At 34.8% G+C, this 25,668-nt stretch overlaps 1 protein-coding gene and 1 long non-coding RNA gene across 4 annotated transcripts in view; one reads left to right on the top strand and one right to left on the bottom strand.

The window, feature by feature from the left end:
- CSMD3 (CUB and Sushi multiple domains 3) overlaps window positions 1–25,668 on the bottom strand; it is a 1,143,082-nt gene that overhangs the window by 365,736 nt on the left and 751,678 nt on the right. For all 3 annotated transcript variants that reach the window (XM_026495547.4, XM_026495546.4, XM_026495545.4), the window contains 3 exons: window positions 15,467–15,605; window positions 8,862–9,049; window positions 3,545–3,733 (listed from right to left, as the gene is read on the bottom strand). In XM_026495547.4, the coding sequence (XP_026351332.2) occupies window positions 3,545–3,733; window positions 8,862–9,049; window positions 15,467–15,605 (516 nt within the window). The remainder of the gene's footprint in view (window positions 1–3,544; window positions 3,734–8,861; window positions 9,050–15,466; window positions 15,606–25,668) is intronic.
- The window catches only part of LOC130542946 (uncharacterized), a 44,559-nt gene continuing 30,276 nt past the window's right edge, over window positions 11,386–25,668 (top strand). The window contains exon 1 of the long non-coding RNA XR_008957874.1: window positions 11,386–11,490. This is a non-coding gene — a long non-coding RNA (uncharacterized LOC130542946). The remainder of the gene's footprint in view (window positions 11,491–25,668) is intronic.

Consider the following 25,668-nt stretch of genomic DNA (forward strand, 5'->3'; position numbering starts at 1 on the left):
TGCTCAGACCTATAAAATTTTACTTTGCTATTTGTAGTAATACATACCTGGGAAATGCTCAATTGTCTACAAAAACAACAGATAATTTCTAGACCAATTCCATCAAAACATTTTGAGTATTGCAGTGGAGTACAGAAATAGCCATGTATTACAAATCCCATTACAATTTTTTGTTTGTTTTTAATCTTAAATTTGTTTTCTTTTATTTCCAGGTCTCCGCAATCTGAACTGTAAACCCTTATGAGAAATTATACTTAAGCTCCATGCACCCTTGCTTATTTTGAACTCTTGGATCCTAAACAGCAATCCATGTACTCTTTTGCTAGGTTAGCCTATATACTCAAATCTTTTAGTAAGATGGAAGAAATAAGGGAAATTATGATTTTTAATTACATTCAGTTCAACTTTGGGTTCTGACTCTAATGCTTTGAGTGATCCTGAGCTGGTTGCATAACCTCTTTAGTTCTAATCCTCCCCGCCTCCCATAAAATGGCTATATTGTTTATCAAACAAAATGGGATAATTTTAAGGTGAAATTGGAGTGCCAAGAGAAAAGGTAAAAACAGGCTTATTTTAGGTAATTCAGAACATATGGCCCTCCCAACTATCTATCAACTAGGGTCGCTATCATAATTAACAATGCCTAGTTCCTAAAGGGTCAAGTCATACCAGGCATACGACCTCAAATTTACCCCTAGTACTCATGACAACCTTATGTCCTTGGTACATAGAAAACATCACTTGGCTGTGATTTTTAACCTACATACTACTCTTCTTCTTTTTTTTTTTTTTTTAAGATTATATTTATTTATTTGGCAGAGAGAAAGAGAGAGAGAGCACAAACAAAGGGAATAGCTGAGCAGGGAGCCTGCTGTGGGGCTCGATCCCAGGACCCTGGGATCATGCCATGAGCCGAAGGCAGATGCTTAACGGACTGAGACACCCACGTGCCCCAATGTATGTTTTAATAGAATCTCTGATGGGTCAGAAGATACCCTTTAAAAATATATGTTAAAGAAACAAGAAGATCATATGGTTCTTCACCTCAAGAATATAATACGGAAAATAAGAAAATGAGTATAACTACCTCCTCCACTAGCTCAACGAGAATGTAGACAGTGCTTTTTCATGTTCAAAAATATTTCTTTAGTGCCTATACAGTAAAATTAATGAATACTGATTTAGTGAATAAAAAGGTGGTTATACTTAGCAAAAGATGCCATAACAAGCAAAGAACTACAGGATCTAAGAAAAGTTCAGATTTTGCCCAGATGCTTTATCCAGGGGGGGAAAAATGACAACGATTTTGATACAGGTGAGGGGAGGTCTAGGACTTTCTAGTGTAAGGGGAATAAAAAGATGAATGAAAGCAAAGGACAAGAAAATATAAATGTAAAATAAAAATATAGTAAGTATTCCCAAATGACTGGGAAGTATATTTCATTCATTCTTTTCATTCAACACAAATTTATTGAGTACCAACTGTGTGACAGGAGCTGCTCTTGGCACTGAGGACATAACAGTAAACTTAACAAAGTTCCTGCCATATAGAACTGACATTCTGGCAGAAAAGTGAACAGTAAATACATAAAGGTATCAGGGAATGGAAAATACTATAAAGAAAAATATAAGTGGCATGACAAGTGTTACTCTGTAGCAAAAGATAGGGTATCGGGGGTGCCTGGGTGGCTCAGTAGGTTAAGCGTGGGACTCCTGGTTTCAGCTCAGGTCATGATCTCATGGGTCATGAGACTGAGCGCACACTGAGCTCCACACTCAGTGCGGCGTATGCTTAAGTTTCTCTCTCGCCCTTTGCCCTTCCCCCTGCTTGCATACACACTCTCTCTCTCTCTTTCTCTCTCTCAAAATAAATAAATAATATATTTTTTTTTAAGTATAAAAAATTTACTATCAAATTTATCAAATTTACTAATTGGCACAGAATCTAACTGAACCATTTCTGACTTGAGGTTCAAGGTTCCTTGGTCAATAGTGAAACAAGATGAATTTAAAAAGATTCAGTTTTTACTCAGAAACCTAAGTATACAGAAAAGAGAACTGAATTCAAAGCATTCTTTCCATCTGACAGAATTGGTTTCATCTGACAGAATTGGTAGCAAAAAGGATACTGTATCATCTTTAAGTCACATATTCCAAGTAGTGCAGAGTATCCATAAACTAAACAGCTATACACCAGCACTATCTTTTTCTCAACCATAGAAATGGATGGACATATGATCTGGACAAGGCTAAAAGTAATGGGCCCTTCTCCTTTACTACACTAAGTAGTTCAGGTATGGACTAATCACATTTCTTGTGATTTTTCTAATTGGAACATGGAAGAACTCTCATTCCTGTCTGATCCTAGAAATATGAGACAATAAGTCTACATGTCCTACAAGTGTATTCTCCACTGCTAGATACACCCATGTAGAAAAAGCCTGGCTGCAATTAAAGAGAATTATGTCAAGACACAGAGCAAAGCCTACGTAGAAAATGGATAGAGCCTTTAAAAGGTCTGAATTCATGTTTATAATTAGCAATGAAAAGTACATCACCTCTGCCTTTTCTAAGATTTGAATAAACAGCAAATTCTGCTTTTATTTTTTAAAACCAGTTATAGTTGGAATTCTGTCACTTACGATCGTAAGAATGCTGACTATTATAAATAGTACTGTACCAAATACAAGGAAGATGTGCTGATGATTCCCCTAAACCTTGTTATAAAAACAAATTGGCCTAAAACTGTTTCTAAACAATGATGGCTGTGACAGTATTTGGAAATTTAATCATAAAATGATGAATGTCATCTTCTACTTTGAACAAGAATAAGAACTTGGAAATAGTGTTATAAATAAAAAGTAAAGCCCGAGATCAAATAATGCATAGTATTCACATTGTGTGTGCTTTTTGATGAAGCAAGTATGAAAATACTTCTCGAAATTAGGGAGCAGTTTCTTCCACTGTATTTCACATGTGTTTTATGAAAAATGAAGCATTTCTGACTTGTTCGCCATTGAAACAGAGAAGAGGTAAGGACATTGGTAGAATATTCATCATAACCAAGAATTTGCCACCACAGACAGTCTGGGTACATTGTCATAGTGCTGTGTAACTAGGTAGAATTTGGACTGGTACATTCTGCCTTCCAAGTTTGGAGGTAATGTCCTATCCCTTCTGTGAATTTATTGATAGCAATTTGACATTTCAATGCTACTTTGTCAAAGGTCCAAGCACACAATATGCACTTAAACTGGCTACCTCAGCACATTTGGAAAATATATAGAAATACATATACCATCTTTAGGCATAGGGTAAGTCTGGCTGGTTATCAATATTTTTTTTCTTTTTGAAGTACTGTTGACATATAATGCATTTTTATTTCCTTTATTAATGGTCTGATTACAAAATTACCAAAATTCAAGATAATCTTTTAAAATACAAAATATTTATAGTTGTTTTAAGCCTCACATTTTATAAATACTATATTGGCTTCTTTTTTGTTTATAAATCAGCTTATTTTGCATATTGAATTAATTCTTACCATCACAGGTTGGGAGTGGATGACTCCACCAGTGGTTTTTCTCACACAGAAGAGGCTCTTCATGGCTCAACCTGTATCCTGGATCACAACTAAATGAAACAGTAGAACCTATGGAGAAATCATGACCGTAGCGACGGCCATGTACGGGAATGCCAGGGTCCAAGCAAGAATAAGTGTTCACTGTAACACCTACAAAACAAACGGAATACGACAAAGAGTAAGTTTGATGGATTCAGATTTGCCAAAACTGATTCCTATTTCTTCAAACGACTGTGAGTTATGATGGTCACAAATAATGAATGTTCCCATAGCTTTATTTAAACAACCAGCAATTGTCTAACAAATTTGTTTTGACATTTTCTACCCATGAAGCCCACGTTCAGATCACTTAGTTATTTAAGAACATGATGAAAATATATAATTATCTATCAAAATTTATATTGTTATAAATTATAGAGCTATAGGGGCGCCTGGGTGGCTGAGTTGGTTAAGCAGTTGACTCTTGACTTTGGCTCAGGTCGTGATCTCAGGATCCTGGGATCAAGCTTCATGTCAGGCTCCGTGATCAATGAGGAGTCTGCTTGGGATTCTATCTCTCCCTCTCCCTCTGCCCCTCTCCTCACTCTCTCTCTCAAATAAATAAGTCAATCCTTACAAAAATTATATAGATATGAATATATAATGATGTATGAAAGTATGAACACCAGTAGCTTTCTAAGTAAAGCACTACAATTGCTCTGGTAGCTACTTCTCAGGGTTTTCAATAGCTTGTAGTGTACCTGGTGTCTCCTGATGATAATCTTCCTAGTGACTTATGATGTCTACTGAAACCACACCATGGCAATGCCTTTCCCTTCATAAGACATAGTTTCCCAACATTGGCCCTGTTGAGTTTTTGGGTTGCATGATTCTTTGCCCTGGGGCTGTCCTATGCTTTGCAGTATGTTTAGCAGAATTCCTGACCTCTACCTTCTCCAGTCATGACAACCAAAAATGTCTCCAGATATGGCCAAATGTTCCCTGTGATGTGAAAATGCCCTGAGTTAAGAACTGAGGTATAAAGTAAAATAAATAATCATCTTCCTCTTCCTAAATGAAAGACTTAAACAATGAATTACTGTTGTTTTTATATTCCAAAAGTACAATAATTAACATTTTCAAATTATATCTGATTAAATCACATTCACAAGAGAAACTATTTGTATTCACTATCTGATTTTAAAATGAAGCTATACAAAATACTAAAAACATAGTAGTTCAATTTTTAAAAAGACAAATTATACATCTTAAATACATTTATCGAACATATCCATTTCATTTAAATGTTGTTGTTTTTAATGAGAAACTAAAAAACTACAAAATCGTATCTTCAACACAATTACTTTAACCTGATATATTCCTCTTCTCAATGTGACCATTATACTTCTAAGCATCCAAGACTTTGAGATCCTCGTTCATCTTTGAGTCCCTCTCATATTATGTTTTTCCTCCACAAAATGTCTGAAATCTATCCTCATTGAAAAGCATCATGTCATTTACTACTTCTCTTACCCTACCCAAGGCCTTCATCACTTCAATTCTGTAAGACAAACAAAGACATCTGCCCTCTCTTTCAGTATCCTTCATCTCCAATCTCTCCTGGATATAATATTGGACACATATATCCCTAAAATATGTTATTTCATTGCTTCTGTACCCTGCTTTTCATGGTACCAAGTTCAAAGTCATCACCTTTAGATTCATGACTTCCAAACTGAACTCTACCATTTGTAATCTCTATTATTTCTCAGTAGTCATCTTTCCTACCAGTCAGGTAAGTTTCCTTACTAGTTTCACTACCACGAAGACACTCAATCATCCCTTTAACTTACAAAATCTCAATTTTTACCAGACAAGCTCAGATGCCCTCTCCTTCAAGTCATGATTAACTTTTCTTTATCCAAAACACCTATGTTGTAGCAAAATCTTAAGAGATCAGTGAAATGTGGGCTTGAAGAAGTCACGTACAGTGTAAATCATGGTAAAAACAAAATCAAGCAAATGTAATTCTCCAAAAGTGATTTTAATGTTTTCAGATTATTCGGAGTAAAGGTCAGTGAATAGTAATCATTCCATTTGTCCTTCTTGTCTCTCCAACTGATGGATAAAGTAAGATAATGCGTATCTTTTATGTCTCTTACTGTACTGCATACATCTAGCAGTCACAGAATAAGTCTAAGGAGATATTTCATAATTGATTGATAAGCAAATAAATCAAGGCAATGGTAATGTTTTGATTCCTCTACCTCTCCCATATGTATTGACTTTAAATATAACAACTGTTATTTAAAAAGTACATTCTCTTAGATGTCTTCCATGTCCCACAGATGAAAAAAATACATGTATACATGCATACAAAAAATATGTCTTTGGAGATGGGTACCTGTGTCTATAAATTTGTTCTGTATCCATTTATAATTTTATTGTTTTATGTATTATTTATATATCCAAGAAGACTTAATTATATTTGTATTTCAAGAAATACAAACATAATAAAAAGAACTTTTTCCTGGGAGAGGGAGAGAAAATTAATTGCATTGAAGCAAAAAATGGGTTATGTTCCTAAATTCTAGTCCATGTTGTTATTATCATTATTTTTAATGTGCTCTGAAAATTATGAATCTTATGTCATTGGTGCAGTTTTTGCAATCTCCCTCTTTTGAGAGAAAGTAGAGTTGGGTAAACAGTGCCCCAGCAAAGGGATACGATGAAAAACTGCAGTGAAAGCAGTGGTAACACTGCGAATAATCCTTCCCATTGCATTTTGGTCTCCTGGAAGAATCAAGTTTTCTTTCTAAATACCAAGTACATTTTTAAAGTTTTAATTAGTGTTATAATTAAAATTTCATTCTACTGATTTTGGGGTTTGTGAATGGTTCATTTAAAAAAAGATAGTTTGGTTACCTCCAGCTGGGAAACTTACTAAGTAACAATAACAAAAAACAGGTCTTTGCTTGTTTGTGTTCCTGAAAATAAAGGGCTTGTGACGTTAGAAATTGTTTCTCAGTAGTAATTAAACCACAACATCTAACAGAATAAAATGAGAGGAAGTGATTTCTTACAAACTAATTTAAATAGAACGTTACTGCCCTTCGGGCCAGATTTGACCCAAACCAACATCCACTGTGTCTGTGATCAACCTCAGCCTCTCTAGCTCTCAGCCTCCACTCTGCCTTTTTCGTCACTAGCCTCCAACGGTAACTTTGATTATGTTACCAAGAGCCTGTGGGTGACAAACTTGCTGACTGTGACATAGACGCTTTGCCTTGAACAAACTTAAAACTTTAGTCAGGCTCCTGTGAATCCTTCTGACTAGATCTTACCTGTGGCCCATTTAGTCCAATTTTAGCAACAATCCTACTGGGTCAGTTTACTGAAAATCCCCTCTCCCTTGATACCTAATCAAATTCCTTATTCCCCACCCTCAGTATCTTCTCACTCTGGCCTACCTTTAGCAAAAATCCTGTCTGGTGGGTTTAGCCAGATACCCCCTACCTCTAATCCTCTGCCCCTTTTAGCAATCCCGTCCACTGAATTCCCCCTCCCCCAACCTGCCAAGCAAGACCCTGCTCCTTGACTATAAAGTCCCATTTGTAGTCAGAATTGAGTTCAGTCTCTCTCCCCTTATAGGAAAAGTAGTAAAAAGTAGTAAAAGTCTGCTCTAATGTCTTTAACAAGTGTCTGTGAATAATTTCTTTTGTAACAAAAATACATTTCAGCTTGACTTATCATTTTAATTCCTCATCCGATTAGTTTTCAAAGAAAAAATATGAGCTATCATTCATTACTTACTGCATGCTATTATAAAAACACACTGCATGTGTGATTTTACTTAATTCTTATAATTGTCCTATGTCTGACACGTGATCAAGACCACACACCTCGGCTGGAGTGGGATTGAATGTGATTTGTTAGGTATAGAATACAGCAATGGATTAAAGGAAAAGTGCCTGCCCATTTGTAACATATTGATAAAAATTAATTGCTAATAAGAATTAATTTTGAAATAGATTGCAAAAAATGACTCTACTCGGACTCAAATTTAACACATACATGTTAAACTAAAAATCTCAATTAAGGCCCTTCAGTTCATTTGAATCCCCAAGTATGTGTTAATCCTCTTGTTACATTTTATAATAATATTTTGGAAATATACTTCCATGCCATAAAGCTCGAAGTAAAAAGAGAAGTTAATATAATTAAATAATATTATGGATAATACGATCTTTAAAAGAGTAATGAATATATATTTATTATGGTTTTAAAAGCCCATGAGTCCATTGATCAAATCTACTGAAAAGACACCCAATATGGAATATAAAGTTATAAATTTCAAATGCAGAAATTTTTCTTGAGGGGGTAAGGGGCGTAGGAGACTTGAATATAAAAATAAGTGATTTAATACCTAACTGTACTTGATATAAAGATATCTTGCAGTAACCTTCTTAAATGTGCTATTAGATCCATTTCACCAAAACTTCTTTTCATGCAAAGATACATGGCAATGTACCTTCAGATGCAAATGCATGCATATATGAATTTATATGTATACATCATATGCAATACACCCATACACGTATAAATATGCCAAACGTTTATAAATTAAAAAAACTTGTTTCTATGTATATACCAGAATCAAATTATTTTTAAATACCAGATGTATTTTAGATTTTTTTAAAATAAAACTATAACCTTTTAAGTGAGATTATTATAAGCTGATTGCAACACTGTGAATTACAGCTTGTATATAGTCTTTGATCAGTTATGTTAGTCCTATTTGAATATACTTCTATGTACCTTATTTTTCAATGTTAACATAATTTTCAGTATTTTACACAAAATAATAAAATTGAATATTTTAAATGGAAAATGTGTACAATTAATATGGGTAATATATAAAAGAATGAATTTATGAAGTACATGCTAAGGGAATCTGTCAATGTTCATATACATCTTAGATTGATATTTACTATTTATTATTGGCTTTTCAGAATTGTGCACAAATAACTAGTACATGAACTCACTGTTTAAAATTTATTATCTGATACTTCTGAGAGTTCCTTAGTATTTCCTTTCAGTTAGATAGATATTGTTGAAAAATCTTTTGCAGAATTTACTAAAACACATACCTTGCAAAGCATTAGCATTCTCATTGGTCAAGGAAAGCTTTAATTTTATTTTCTTAATAACTCTTGTAGTTCTTTTACTTATACAATGGTAATATCAAATGTAGGGAAAAGAGAATAGGGAAATCAAAAAATATTTTGGCATTACTTACTTTCATAATGAATCTTGAAACCATTATTAGAACGGCTGTTGTCTGTTGTAAATAGAAGGTATATAAAATTACTGCTACTGAATAGAAACTGGGGCACTTGTGTACCATTGTAGGATCCAAGTAAGGGTGACAGAAGATTTGGTCCATCATGCACTTCCAGAACGTCATAATTTAGTTCAGTCTGAAATCTAGGATTAAGAGACACATGTGAAAATATATTTATGAGAATAACACTATAAGGAAAATAATAATTTACATTGCTATTTAAATGACTAAATTTTTTACTATTTTTATATTATAAGTTTTCTTTAGCTTACCTAATATCATACTATTTAAGATCTCTTCACGCACAAATACAAGTTGTAAGCTCTTATTCTTATGGAGAATTATCATCAAAGAGGTGTGTATTTATTTGTTGTTCATAAGTAAGATTTCTTTCTAATATTATAGAACATCCTCAGTAAACAAATGGCCTTTTCATTAACCAAGCATTTTTTGGGAGTCACCTTTCTTTTACCTTCCTCATTTTATGGAAAACTATGTGATTCATATTTATCTTCAATTGTTAATCAGATTCTCATCTTACTTGTATATATATTTCAAATCTGACATTTGCTTTATGTTGTGGTCCTTTTTTTTTTTTTTTTTGACAAATCTATTTTGGCCATTAAAAACTTTATACAGTTTTTATTTCAAAACAATGGTCCGAATTGTAAGTAGGTAATGATAATAATGATGATGTAGTTGATGTTCACTAAGTGCTTGCTCTGCTAAATATTTTATCTATATTCATTTATCCAAACCTCATACTAACACTGTAAGTTAGCTCCTATAATTATACTCATTTTACAGGTAAGAAAACAGAGGCCTGCAGAACTTGCATAGCTCAAACCCAAGTCTCTCTATCCCAGTCAGTATACTATGCTATGCTATGCAGGCTGGTTTTATTTTTAGATTTTTGGTGGTAGTTATTGCTAATGTTTTCAATTCTCTTAAAATACGCAATTTTTATAAATGCAATCAACACAGAGCCACTTTTAACGTGCACAAAATATTATTAATAAAATAGCATTTTAAATGCTATTTAGGAAGTGCAACTGAAGTATTTTTCAATCTGTACCACTTTTACACCCCGTTAAGCAATATACTCAGTAAAATGAATGAATTTCATAAGCTTATCTTGGTTTTTATTTTGCAATATGGAATATACTGCATTGGTCTAAAAATAACTTTTCCAATGATGCAATTTAGAATAGGAAATGCATAGGAATACACTAGGTCCTTTAAGTAAATCTTCAGACAATTGTATATTGTGAATCCATTATTTGGTTGTTTTGTAGTCAGTGTATTGTAGTATTAAAATTCGAGCTTCACTTCGATACTAGTCAGCTGATAATAACCAAATTAAAATGCACAGAAGAGTCAGAGATTACTTTGAATTGAAACATAAAGAGACAATTCTTAATAGAATAGCAACATTAAATGGTGATATAGAGAACACTGTTCAGTAAGAGTGAATCCTTAGAAAGAAAATCATCACAGATTTGCCCTAAGGAACTATAAAAATACATTACAATAACAAGGGAAATGAATTAGGGTTACACAATAATTTGAATTTCTTTCATCTTGTGTTTCAAGACAGTTGTATACATTTCTCATAAACTGCCTCAATCTAGTGTTCATTTGTTTATGACATTAAATTTATTTTTTATCATAAACAAATGTTGTGGAACCACTAGATGATATTAAAAATGAAATTGAACCTAATCTTACTCAGTTTTTGTCTTTTAAAAACATTTTTAATGTAATCCAAAGCCATTCTGACCAAACTGAACTAATCGTCATTAATTTAAAAGTAAAAAAAAAAAAAGCTGCTGTCTGGGAGAGTGATACTGATAGCTATGGTCTAGGAATGAAGGACAGGAAAAGGGATAGAAAGACGGGCTTAGGATGATTAATAGTAAATGAGTTCATTTAGAAGCTGCCAAATATTGAGAAAATTTAGAAACTGTTGAAAGAAACAAAGCAAAATTCCTCTGTGGATCTGAAAATAAGACTTGTAAACTGTTCAGCTATGTTAAGAGATAAAGTTTAAAAACCACATATGTTCCTTGGCATTATTATTTTGCTTTGTGTTTGATAGGAAATTTGATTTCTTAAGATTTCATTGACTTAAGGCATTTGAGACAATTTCAAGAAGCCAACTAGTGGCTAATATATTTGTGATGTTTTCTAGTTTTGTTTTGTTTTTTTTCCTCCCCTGTAGATTAAATCTAGTCAATTGCAACATTTAAGAATATAGGAAAATAGCTATGCCATCATCTTAATTATAGTATTTATTTAAAATTTCATTTTAATCAAATTAAATTACTCCTGGGTACAAGAAAGCAAGTGACATAATTCAGAAATAAATACAATTCCTTATTTGGAAGCAAATTCTATAAAAAGTATTCTCGGAATGACAGAAACTATAAAAGAGCTGGCAACCAGTGTTCTTAACAATAGCTTGGTTGGAAATCAGAAGGGAATTGAATTTTTCAAGACATCATTCTCGTTTGCTACTTCAGAGAGGATATCTTGTTTCTCAAAACAATCTTACGAGGGAAATGAAGCACCAAGATATTATAAGGTCAGTAAACAAAGAAGTGATAGATGTACATATTTCTAATTTTAAGGTGACTATTTTATGCTTCTAGCCTAATGGATAAACCTCCATTTATTTTTTAACTTGATGAAGTCCCTTGCTCACTGCTTTGAGACTGAGCTACTCCTAATCATGTGATGGCTGTTTAAGATGTGGATTATTTTAAAGGAACCAATTCTCTGACAAAGCACATGGGATATGGACAGCCCTAAAGCAAATCTCATACCCTTAAAGGATCTTTAGAAAAGAAGAAATGGAGGAGGGTTTTTAAGTAATTTTCTTTTCAAATAACTCCAACTCAAGAATCTTACGGGCCTGTGTGTGTGTGTGTTGTGTGTGTGTATGTAGGAGGGAAAGGTAGAGGACTTAATCCTCAAACAAACATTTCAGTGTAGAACTTTTTTTTTTAAGAATTAACACTTTATTTTAGTTATATAAAGCAAAATTCAATAGAGCTATGCCCTCTCTATTCTAAAATAGTGAAAATAACATCAATAAATTCTTAAAGCATTTCTAACTCTTGATTCTTCCAGTATTTGAGCTAATTAACAAGGGATAGTCATATATATATACATATATATACATATATATGTATATATATATATATTATAATTGTAGATATAAGTGCGTATATTACATACATACATTAGTATCAAGATGGTGAAGGAGCTATGAGGTTTATAATTTGCTTCAGAGGGTGACTTAGGGATTAAGAAAAGAGGCACAGTTGACAAGTCCTGCTCAGTGGTGCTCACAGGAAGAAGACAAAATCTTAGGACTCTGGGAATCATTTCTCCCCCCAGGCCTGTTCTGGCTGACCTACAGAACTGTTTATTGTTGCTGTGCACAAACCCTAGCATGAAAATCACTTTTCAGTATGGCTCTTGCTTACAGCCTAACTTAAAGGATTTGTGTCACAGTAAGCAGATAAGAGAACAAGAAAGTGGCAGTGTAAAAAGTGCTAAGTAACTATATTTATCAAAATTAAATTTGGTTTTTGTCTCCTTAACTGGCATTACAGTTTATAAAAATTGTTGAGATGTTTTTTTACCAGGAAGGTAAGTCTGGGATGGTTTAACTTAGAATATAGCCTATAGAATGTACATTAATTCACTTTAGAGAATTCTGAAGGTATCTACCCAAGATAGGCAAGCAGCAAAGAGGCCTATCTAACTGCCTATTAGGAGGGATAGAACACACATGTTAAAAACTTTGTACAGAGAAAATGTGTCTTCAAACAAAAGTATAAAATCAAAAGTGCCAAGTGTGGTGCTCTGAATTATAAGCACTGCTTTGCAATCTGCTTCTCAAGTGGGCAACTCTAGATAGCCTACGTAGAGTGGAGAGATACGACATGTTATTTATTTATTTAATGATGGTTAATGACTCTCATTAGCAAACCAGGGGATGTTTTTCAAGAAAATAATGTACTTTGAGTTAATAAAACTTAATTTTCTAGTGATACTATTTTATGCTTATGTAGTGGAGACAACTGGGAGGTGGAGAAAGTGAATTCTTAGGAAAACACTGATCTTTGAGTTAGGAAAAAAATCTTAATTTGCATGTTTGGAAAGAAAAACAAAATCTACCCCCAGTCCTACACCCCAACATCACCCAATTAGAAGCTCAGAGAAACAAATAGTTAAGTTGTTCTGCATAATGAAGTAACAATAGAAGTTTACCCTGCTATATACTGGAGGGAGTATTTAGAAGTAGAGGAAGGAGGGTTGAAGATCCTGGGTGTGGACAAGCCAGAGGCAGGGAAGAGTCTGGGATAAGACAGGGTACTGGAGAGACACACACGATCATTCCCAAGATGGAGATTACCAGAAAAAGCTTAAGACAGTGCAATAATCCTCTTTGGTTATACTTGTATTAAGGTTTTTGTGAGAAGGAAGGAAAGTGATACCAATAAGGAGCAGCATAAGGAGTTGAGGGAGGGCGGCAGCCTCCAGAGCTCACAAATGAGATGAAGCTAAGAGCAGGATTTCAAAGCTGGAAGTGAAAAAAAGCATCCCCAGAATTCTTAAAATTTAAGGAGGGCCCAGACTTTCCTCTGCATATAAAATGAGGCTCAAGACTTTTTATTTAGATATTGAAGGGTAATGACATGGTAAGAAATATATGGGTGATAGCTGTTACAAACTATGGGAGTATAATACATTTTCAATTGTCTTAATCATAACACCTCATATAGAATAAAGTTATGTCCAAAACAGGAAATACTAAAATTATGCATTTATATCTATAATAATGTACTTATTTAAAATATGAAACAATTATGATAGAAAAATATGCTAATCCTTCAAATGTGATGCTTTAAATTTAACAAATTAAAAATTTGTAATAAATCTGTCTCATTGACAGGAATCAATATAATTTTTAAAATTATTCAATGACATGATCAATATTATTATGTTACATTATATATTCCAAACCAAATAGAATTAAAGTAAGTTTGGTTAATTTGGGTCCCACATTCATGGAATACTATTATTTGATGAAGATTTTATTCTGAATAAATCATATGCTTTTCACTAAAATTGCTATGGCAACACAGGCTATATTACTGAATAAAGGATATGATTTCAACAAAAAACTCTGCCCAAATATTCTAAATATAAACTTTTTTAAAAATGTGTAACTCATTGCTATGGGCTGAACTGTATCCGCCAAGATTTATATGTGAAGTCCTAATGCCCTAGTACCTCAGAATGTGCCTATATTTGGAGAAAGGTCCTTTAAAGATAAAATCAAGGTAAAATGAGAACAAATGGGTGGTCCAACATGACTGGTATTCTTATCAGAGAAAATTCGGAAACAGACACACACTGAGGAAAGACCATGTGAAGACATAGGGAGAAGACAGCCAACTACAAGTCAAGGACAAAGGCCTCAGAAGAAACAACCCTGTTGACACCTTGATCTCAGGCATCAGCCTCCAAAATTGTGAGGAAATAGATTTCTGTTGGTTAAGCCACTTAGTCTGTGGTATCTTGTTACGGCAGCCCTAGCAAAGTAATTCAGTTGTAGTAAAGTTGTATAGGCCACAGTAAGGTAGGATGGCCTCATGCGAAATGTTTAATACTTTACATCTGTCAAATAAAATTTGTTTTCTTCTCAAGTTTTAACACTAGTATGGATAGATTAATTCAATGGAGAACCTCCTGAATTAGGGAAGGATCATGTTATATTTGTAAAATTCAATCATCAGCATAATTCTGCTATCTTTATGTTTTCTATGTGGATATAATGCTTACAAAGTTTCCTTCTTTAAAATAAAGGGATTGAAAGATGGAATCAATGATATAATTGAGAAATCATACAAATACTTCCATTTCAATTTGTGAATAGTGATTCAATCACAGACCTGAAGCTTCGTTCTTTTAACTTTTTAATATTTAATATTGTAATCTTTCATGGCATAGATTATTTGATCAGTAATACTATTTTTCCTGGGAAAAAAATGCTCAACCGGCCAATCACCACACACATTAATTTGACATAGCCATTTTTTGGAAGGACTTGTAGGTGTAGGTATGCGCGTAAGTGTCTTAGGCTGTACTACAGTATAAATGCAAATGTGTTTATAGCACTTTTGCCATTCGAAATACAGCAGAACACACAGGCCCTTTAAAATCAGGACAAGTAAACTCATTATATTAAAGGTCACATGTTCATATCTCAGTAGTGTATACATGTATATAAAACATATGCATATAAAGCAAAAAAGGTCCATCTTGCATATCTCAACAGTACTGACAGAGCACTAAACAAATAGAAAATTAACTTGAAAGCAGGCTGAAAGGTTAAAAGGGGCGAACTCTCTGAAGCATTCAAGGCATAGAAATCGACTATTGCAATAAAATTATACATTGATTTGATAAATAAAATGGATAATGCCAACTATTCTTTTAGATCATCTGTGTTTTTTTTAAGGTAGAAAAATATTTGTAGAGACCTTTCAAATGTAATTTTGATAGAGTGTCCTGGTTCAGCTTCAATCACCCACTCACAATTCAAAGAGTCTTTATAGTATCCTGGCCATCCTGGGGAGAGAATCAATCCACTGGGAGCTGAAAAATGGCCACCACACGGAGCTGAAAGAATGAAATCAGAGAACGTGTAAGAACAGAAGTTTTAGAACAAGTTGTGGAGATTGTTATTAGTACCAACTATAATCTTTTAAATGAATCTCTGCATGTACTTTTAAAACATTATTTAAGAATGTTTTGAAGGTAAAGCTACACCTAGTCCTATTACTGAATGATTATTTTCCTTAGAAAAAGTAATTTACTTTGTGAATTGTCATTGCTATACCCTCAGCATGTCAGATAAACTGATAATCCTCAAGTACCCTACTAATATCCCTGAAATGCATTCTTGTGTCTCCATCACTTTCCTGTTCAAGGTTTGATAACAACGTAACTTGTTAGTTTTAGTTTCTCTCTCTTTCATTTTCTGACTTACGTTATCAAATACTGCTAATTGAGTCTACACACTGTCTAAAACTCTAATCTCCTTTATTCTAGAGTCCCTACTACAGTTTGGGTCTTCATTGATTCAGCCTCTTCCCTCACTTCCCATCCGCTACTTTCTCTCTTGCTTTAGTCCAGCTGTCGGAATAATATCCTTCAAATTACAGTTTCATTATACCATTCCCTTTTCCAGATATCTATTTTGATCCCTTTTCCTTTAACATTAGATTCAAATCCTCAGCTTATCATTTCCAGTATATAATTTTCTGCTTTTCTCTAAATTTACACAAAACTGAAACCATAATGATAACATTGTAATTTCAGTAGGTACTGATTAGGTCTTCTGGTGTAAACACCTCATTTTGGAGATGAATAAACCAAGTCCAGAGTAGAGCAACTCTCTGAAGTTCACAAGGCTTACTAAGTCTTAAAAGTACTTTCAAGACATTTTTTATACAACAGGACCTCAAAACTAGCCCCCCCCCCCTTATTTCCCAGTTTTGCTAAATGAAATCACCATCCATGGAGTTGCATAAGCCAGGAAGCTAGATGTAAGCATCTTTCATATTTCTATAATCCTTTTCATTTACTCCCATATCCAGGCCATCCTCAAGCTCACTCTTGTTTCTCTATCTCAATAGCTGCATCTTAAATTATCATATCATCATCTCATCCCTGCAATAAGCCTTCCTAACTGAGCCTTCTTTCTTTTTTTTTTTTTTAAAGATTTTATTTATTTATTTGAGAAACGGTGGAGAGGAAGGGAGAGGGAGAAGCAGACTCCCTGCTGAGCAGAGAGCCTGATGTGGGACTTGATCCCAGGACCTGAGATCATGACCTGAGCTGAAGGCAGATGCTTAACCTACTGAGCCACCCAGGTGCCCTGCTAACTGACCCTTCAAGCTGGACTTTTCATCCACACTAACTATCCTCCATCTATAGCCAGAGTATTTTTTTTTTAATTGCAAATCTGACCACACCCTTCAATGGCTTCTTTCTGTGTTGGCTAATAAGGCCCTACAGGATCCAGTTTACACTCCAGCCTAGACTCTGAACTTCTTCTCTACTTGACTCTGCAGCCCAGGTACCTTAGCCTGCTCTGTACCTTCAGGAAGTACACACAGAAAACAAAAATGGAGCAAAGAGTATCTGAATTACTGAAAGTTATTCAGAAAGGAAAAACAAAAAGGAAGAAGATCAAATGTATACTGTATTAGCTTTTCAACATATTAGAGACCATTCCCAATGACTTCCTATGTTATATTTTTATTTTCTCCAAATCGCTCCATTTAAACTTCATCCCATGTATTTATATTTTTGTTGCTTACTTGTTTCTATTTTACCTTGCAAAATTTCTAAAAGCTATTGCTCCAGACACTATTTTTACTCATTCTCATTTTTAAAAAAATTTGATATAACCCAAACAAAATAGGAAATGTTAATAAGTTGGCCTAGGAATCAAGCATTTACTATAAATATCCATTTGATAAAATATATTTTTATGTGAAATTGCCAAAATTTGTTATTTGCATGCAAAAAAAACCTTTTCAAATAAAGTTAGATTTATTTCTTTAGTAAAATTTAATTTTGCTTCCTAAAAAGCTTTCAAAGAAGACCTTCATGAGGATTATTTACTCCTCTTTGCTACAATGACTCATAATTAGGTTTCCTGTAGGGTTATTATGTATTTCAAAAATAAAATTATGTGCATAATAGCCACTTAAATTATCATATTTTAAAAGAGAGAGTAAAGTATCTTAGTGAGAAAAGGTCTCAGAAATATGGAACATTTCTGACAGAAATCCTTAATATGTCATGCACTCATATTGTTTTAGACAAGTATTTGTGCACTTCAGTCTAATCATCATTAAAAGAGGTAATCAGTCATAAAATTAACAATTGAGTAATGGGCCATAAAGGATTAAAAAGTAAAGGACCCAGAAGCATTTTAGCTGGTCCCTCCATCTGAAGTGTGAGGGAGGCAGTTAGGAGGGGCCTTTAGAACAAAGGAGAATATAAAAATATGGTTACTGTTTGTTCCCTGAAAGGCCTTCCCTGAAGGTGACCCTACTAAAAGGTGAGTCTTCTGGTTAACTTATGACATATTCTGAAGCAGCTTCTTTCTCTCACATATAGGGTTGAAACTCTCCAAATTTATCATTCCAAAAGTATGGGAACAGACTCCCCAACCAGGTGTGAAACCTAAGAGAAGAGACAGAGGCTCAGTGGAGGTCAGTTAGGATAAGCCTCATGGTCACAGCCACTAGCAGGCACATGGTAGGGAGATGTGCACAGGGACAAGTATGATATAGCAACAGCAGGAGAGTATGGAGGGGGCAAAACGTGGGGAAAAAAATAAGGGGAGATCAAATGTAGAGAAAAGAGATGTAGAAATCTCCCCAAAGCAGAAAGCAGTATAGAATATAGGAAAGAGCGAGAACATGAGCTTTTGAACAAAGAACTACTAATAATATTAGTAGAAAATATTTGAATTTATAAAGAGAAATTTAACTGTAAAAGGAATAATAAGTTAGTGGCCTAAACCTTACAACTTTGTCATATCCATGTACTTCTTATAGTAAATTAATAATTTTCTTTAGATAGATTCGTTTGTATTTTAACTTCAATGACTTTTTCAGACTTGCCCTAAGCAAAAATGTCTATGAAATCATAGTGTTGTTGTACTACTTATATTTTCTCCAAAATGCCTAAAAATAAATTTGTAGCTATTAACACATTTAACAACTAAGATTGTGTACCTCCAGGTATAAAGGCAACACAGTTTAAGACAGACTTCTGTAAAAGACAGTAACTAAGCTTCCCTGAACAAGGGAAACTGGAATATATTAAAAAATAGAAAGGAGATCAAGACCAGACAAGGTATTTCAAAGTTTCGTTCATTCATTCATTCATTCATTCATTCATCATTTACTCATTTGCATTTCAGTATTTCAAAGGTATTTCAAAGTTCCATTCATTCATTCATCATTTACTCATTTGCATTTCAGTCATGCAGCAAACAATTGTGTGTCAGGTATGTGTCTGTGTGGTATTTGTATTACTTTTACCAATTACCATTTATTGAATATTTCTTATGTGCCAGGAACTGTGTGAAAACTCCCTTGGATTATTTTATATAACGCTCAAAAAAGTCCAGCCACATATGTACTATTATTATAGATAAGAACATTGTTGTATAGAGAATTTTAAATAATTTGCATATGTGGGGCCAAGGCAGTCCATCCCAAGATGGACCACTTGGCATACTGATTATTTTAAATAAACATTACTTAAGAGACAATCTGTACAAAAAGGACACCCTGACCCTTCTCTGTCCGCTGAAAGCAGGAAATAAATCTCCCACATGAAAAATACCTTCCCTGTTCCACGAGGTTCCCTGTTCCCATCACCAGAGATGGGAAATGTAGAGCCAAGGAGGCTGTGTAAATAATCCTTGTTACTTTTTTTTTTTTTTTCCTAATTTACTACTGTGGTCCAAATTCTGTTTAGAATTTCTTACCAATTGAAGCTCCCAAGATTTTCTTTGTCCTGTCAATTCCTCAAAGATTCATTGTCTCTTTGCATAAAAAGTCTATAAACTATCTGCCTTGCTCATTTCTTTAGGTTTCAATTTCATTATTGAGCCTCCTTGAGCATATGATAAAACTTTGTGTTTTTTTTTTCTCCTGTTATTCTGTCTCATAAAAATATAATTCTTAGTCTAGCTGGGAGACTTTGATGGGTAGAGAAGAAAAAATATTTAAATTTAATCAAATTCAGTAGGTATTGACCAATACTCATTATATCACTATATTTAGGCAAAGGATGGGGTGGACTATTTCTGTTTGGGTTGTCTCCTTTAACTGTGTGAGTTAAGGTATTTGTAGCTGGTAAAATAAGTACCTAGATTTTAACAGCTTAACAAAATAGTTTATTTCTCACTTGAGCAAAATGGCCTTCAACTTGACAAAACTTTAGACAGGCATCTTCAAGACTTTAGACCATTCGCCTAACTTCCTCCGGTACTTTTTCCACTAGCTCACCCTCAGCCCTTAAAAACCTTTGCTCAGTGAAGTTGAGTTCAGTCTCTCTTCTTTATTGCAATAGTCTTGAATAAAGTCTTAAGTCCTTCTTGCCTGTAAAACTCTGGTGAAATATTTCTCTGACACACTCAAGTGGCAGTACAATGAGGTGAATCTACTAGCAAGATAGCTTTCCCCCTCCTACACTCTCATGACATAGGATGAGGAAGTGTTGGCCATTTTCAATGTCTGACTTCCTAGGTTGCCCTGGAGGTCATTTCCATTTTAGCTGGCAGGAAAGGAAACAGTGTGGAAGACCACTCTGTGTATGCTTTTTATGAACCATGGCCTGGAAGTCATTGAGATCACTTCTGCATACTCACATGGTCACACCTAGCTGCAAAGGAGGTTGTGAGTTCTTCAGCGGCTTTTCCCCCATCCACAACTCTATATAATCAGTGGGGAAACACAGCTTAAAGATGAACAGCTGGACATTTCTGCCATACCAACTAAGACAGTCATAATGTGTTGCTGTTTAGAGTATGTTTCTATATGTATTACTTAATTTGATTTTTTAATACTCTTGTAGCATAAAAATGTTGGTTTCTTTCTTATGCCATTTTTGCAGATAAGGAAAAGATCACATAACATGACTTTGTGAGAAATACAGACCTGGGTAGTGGCAGAGGTGAGATTCAAATTCAAATCTTTAAATTCCAAATTAGGATGTACTTCCAAGATTGATGTATTGGATTCATTTCCCAAGAAAGACACTTATGTAAGCATATCTTATGCTCTTTAAAATAGGTTTGGTGAAGACAAAGATGGGTGGTTAGGGGGATAGACAATCCAACCCAAAGATTTTTAATATAAATTTGAGATTCTAACAAAGCCATTTTAAGCGCTTCTCTAATATTAATTTGTTTATTCTTCATGTATTCATTAATTCAATAAATATTTGTTTAGTTTCTGCTATATATAAGATACTTGGCTAGGTGCTTAATTAAAAAAAAAATCCATATGACATTTTCTCAGCCCTCAAGAGACACACACTCTACAAGGAAGACAGGCATAGCTAACATGCAGCACAAGTACATACTTGAGCTGGGTAGGCAGTCTGGAAACACAAGAAAGAGACAAGTAACATCCTAGGGACATTAGGAAAGAGCTCTTGAAGGTGATTTTGTCAGAAGTGAATTTAGATTAAAAAAAATGAATAGAAAATAAGGGGAGCTGGACAGAGAGAGCAGAGACAGAAAGTGAGAAATACGAATGTGTATGAAGGAAAGTCAAGTTTCGGAAGCTTATAGTTTGTGGAGGAATAAGTAGAGGACGTTTTGGTTTTATGCACTGGTTGCTGCTTTTGAAGACTTTTAAACCTTAGTGAGCACCCAGGCAACTTGTTAAAATGCAGATTTCCAGAATGTACTTCTAGTAGCTGTAAGGTGGGACCCAGAAAGCTGCACTGTTAACAAGACCCTCATCCCACCCTGATCTCACAACCCATTTTGCTATTGTTGGCCCATAGACCACACTGACAATATCTAAGATATGGCTGGTCTGTAGCTTCAAGATTCTCTTGGATAGTATCTCAGGTTCCTGAGATAAAGAAGTGATTTGCGTCTGTTAGTGAAATACAGATTGTTGTCTCTAAACCACCCACCCCCCCTTTTTAACAATAAAAACAGGGCACACATGATAAATATAAAGTAGACATAGTTCATTTATCTACTTTTATTTTTCTAAGGTCTGGAGAAAGTCTGTTATAAATAATTTGCGTTGGAGTGCTGACTCATTTCTGTGTTACTTTAAGTGGAAGGGACAAACTCGAAATACCCATACATACCCTGTATGAAAGAGTCAAAAGTGCTTCAGACTGTATTCAGATAAAACTCCCTTGAATAAAAATGCTACGGAGGAATTCTAGTGTTCCACAGCAGGAGATGCTCTTTCATCTGAGAAGTGGCAGTTAGGTCTCAGAGGGGAGTTGAGGATGGGAAGAGCTGAGTTTGATCTCAGGGGTTTGGCTATAAGTGAATTTAAAAAGTGAGCATTCTAACATTTCATCTGATAGATAGCCTTTCTGAGGAGTTGTGCATGATAAAATCCAGATACCATCTCAGGGATTTTCAAACAATGAGGGTTCCATCCCCATCCCCCACCCTTTTTTTAACTTGCTTTATGGATATAGATGTGGTTAGTAATCACTGACTCTCTTTAACCTCAGCACACTGGATGATTTTTCAAAGAAAATTATGAGAAATGTATTGGGTCTGAATCTAGGATAAAAAGAGGAAGCCAGGAACACATGAATTAAAGGGCCAGGGTTACAAAAAAACAATCACAGCTCTGCACCTTCTTTCATCTCCATAACCCTTCATCCCTTCTCCCAGACTCAGCTCCACAGAGAGTGGGAGCAAAACCCTGCAGATTGCTACTACATCAGTTTCCCTATGGTAGCCCTTCAGGAGAATGGAATTTAATACTACATAAACATGTAATTAAAAGTGGGGTTTATTTTTAGATGTACACACATTCTTTCAATGAGAACCGCAAATAAATTCTGATCTGTGCATCAGATTGTTACTCTAATTGCTCCCTCAGAAGAACTCCCTCCAAAGAGAATGCAATATCTGTGAATGAGAAGGGTTTCCTATCCTTTGAGGCTAATTGAGTTCAAGAGAAAACTCCTTATCCTCAAAGGGAAAGTTCATCAGGTATGTGGATCCAGCCTTGCCTTCAGACAATTCTCCAAGGACTTCAGTCCTATCCTATTCACTCAAGGAATTTTCTCAGATATCCCATTAGAGAGTAGGAAGGAGAATAAGCCATAGTTATACAGGGAGTTCTCTGCTGAGGGCAAGGAAGTTCATGCTTGAGTAAGCATTTTATGGTATATTCTGAAATTGATGCAACAAAAACAGAAATGGGTTTCTCTTTCCTTTCTTCTTCCCTACCGTTTCCTTTTCCTCCTTTTCTTCCTTTCTCCCTTCCTGCCTTCCTTCTTTCCTTCTAAATACTGCCTTCAAAAATGCACTGCCAAATCTCGATCTCCTTAAATAAATGTTGGGCAGATCCTCTAATGTTTTCATAACTTTCAGTATTAAAAAACTTGGTCCAATCCAAAGCAAAATTATTATTTATCCTTTCCACACATGTACCCAAGATGCATCCTTGTGCAATGGCCAGAGAGGCCTGGAGAATGGGGAGGAGGGTGCTGATGGAGGATTAGCACTTGCTGATGATTCATTCCTCCATTCACTTCAGCACTTAGGATAGTCTCTCCCCCTCATCTTATCTCCCTTCTCTTCCTTTTAGGTCCTTTTGCCTGTGGTCTCTTAGGGCTGGGATGGGACAGATTGTGCTGTCAGTCTTTTCCTGGCTATTGCTGTATTCCTCATTGTCCCTGACTCTTCCCTGATGCCTTCTATTTGTTGGATATGGAAAATGTTTGTTCTCCATGAGAATAAATGAGTCCTTTGGAAAGGTCAACAGTGGGGAAGGGTGGCTTCTCACTGTATAATTCCCTGATATAGGAGAAGCTCAATCTTTTCCAGTCACCTCACTCCCATCCCTGGCAGTATATCATACGGTCTCAGGTTGTTGGGTTTCCTTCGCTTGGTGGTCAATCTCAAGTACGTTCTTTGGTATTCATTTGTATGCACAGGAAATTCACATTACTGACTTGCCAAATTGTTTGAACTAAACAGCTTTCCTTCTTTTTAATCTGTCAATTTTCACCAATTTTCTTCCTCTTGCTCAATCAGCACAGAAGACAGATCAGCAAGTACTACACTGTATAATCAGATATGTACCTGGGGATTCTTGTTCCTCTTCCTCCCAGGCAACTCCATTCTCTATGAGGGATTCTTCTAAAGCCCTCTCTCTCAACTTGTCTTGAAAAGAAAAAGACTAGTATCCTCCTTCCTATAGGGAGATATATGAAAAACTGAACAACTTTGACTTCAATAGATAGACAGGTAGGTAGATGATAGATACATAGATGGATAGATAGATAGATAGATAGATAGATAGATGATAGATCGATCTAGATCTTGATTTCCCTTACCTTCTTTTTGCTGCTTATATAAATTGGAAGTGGGGTGACTGAGGGTATGATTGAGAGGGATGAATCAGTTAGAACACACTCAATTAGCCATGAAGGGGGTATCTGGACTTCAATTTATTATTGTTATTACTTTATAGAGTTGTATTGAGACTTTTTTTCTCCTTAGCTGGGCATTTCCAATACCAAAGCTACAGTAAATTTTTCCTCTCTACCTTGTTTGTCATCAATTTTGCTCCTAAAGTTTTTCTTGTCAGCCAGGGAAGCTACAATGATAATACTATAAATATTATGAGTCTCCACAAGGAAGAGGAACTTTTCTTTCAGTTAGCCTTAACTTGGCGTCTTAATTAAATCAACAGCTTTAAGCCAATAGCCTTCATCTGACTCTTCCAATGTATTTCATTAAATGTAATCCTCTTCATCTATAAAGCAGTCCAATGAATGTATTATATCCTAATTATATTCAAGAACATGACCATGTAATCCAGAAGGCCAATATTCTATTTCCATTTTTGTTGAAGGGATTGCTTTAGATCAAAGAGGGCATTGCTAGCTACAGTGCAGAGAGCAGGCGAGATAAAACCCAGGTAAAAATAAGGAGAGAGGTGGGTAGTGTACATGCATCAGAACCCTTCTGAGTCCCAGTGGAGCAATGACTATGAAGAAAAGGTGAATGGAACAACAAATCATTTCTACAGAACTGAATAGGGACAAGGGCAGCAACAGCGAGACCAGCTAGGAGGCTGTTGAAGTAATTTGGGCCAGAGATGATAGTTGCTGGGACCAGGATGTCAGCAGTGGAGGAAGTAAGAACTAGATGAGTTCTGAATATATTACAAAGGTAGTACTAACACATTTTTTTCTGATGGATTGTATATGGTTATAACAGAAAGAAAGGAATCAGAAATTACTCGAAGAGTTTTGGTCTGAATTACTGGAAGAATGGAGTGCTATTAATGATGATGGTGAAAGTCTGTGACAGTAGCAGGTTTGGAGTGAGAGAGAGCAGATCAGTTTTGGACAGGTTAAGTTTGAGATGCCTATTAAACATCTATGTGGGGATGTTGAGTAGGAAGTTGAATATATGAATCTGGACTTCAGGGCAAAGAGCTAGCCTGGTGATGTAAATTTGAGAGACATCAGCACACAGATATTATTTAAGTTAGAGACTGGATGACAGTTACCCATAGAATGAGTGGAAATAGAGAGGGGAAAATATTCAAGACCTAGCTCTGGAACCTACTGAGATCATCAAGATGAGGAGAAACCAGGAAGAGAGACTAAAATGAGCCTGAGTAGTATATTTAATAAAATAAAATTTAGTAAGTATATAATTTTTAGACTGTCCAACTTATTTTTCCATAAACAGTTAAATAATTATAACTTTAAAATATTAAGAAACATTTGATTTTAAAAAGTAAATGGTATGTACTACAGGCTTTATAACAAAATATTGAATACACTGTAACCCAACTCTCATTTTTGGTCTGTAAATAAATCCTTCTCATCTTTCAGTCTACATGAATTGAGCTCAGTAGCTTTAAAAAAGTGACATTCACCAATGAATAATAAATCCTCATACCTAGGAACAGTT

Source organism: Ursus arctos, unplaced genomic scaffold, assembly GCF_023065955.2.
Source record: "Ursus arctos isolate Adak ecotype North America unplaced genomic scaffold, UrsArc2.0 scaffold_6, whole genome shotgun sequence".
In the NCBI taxonomy this organism is placed as follows: Eukaryota; Metazoa; Chordata; class Mammalia; order Carnivora; family Ursidae; genus Ursus; species Ursus arctos.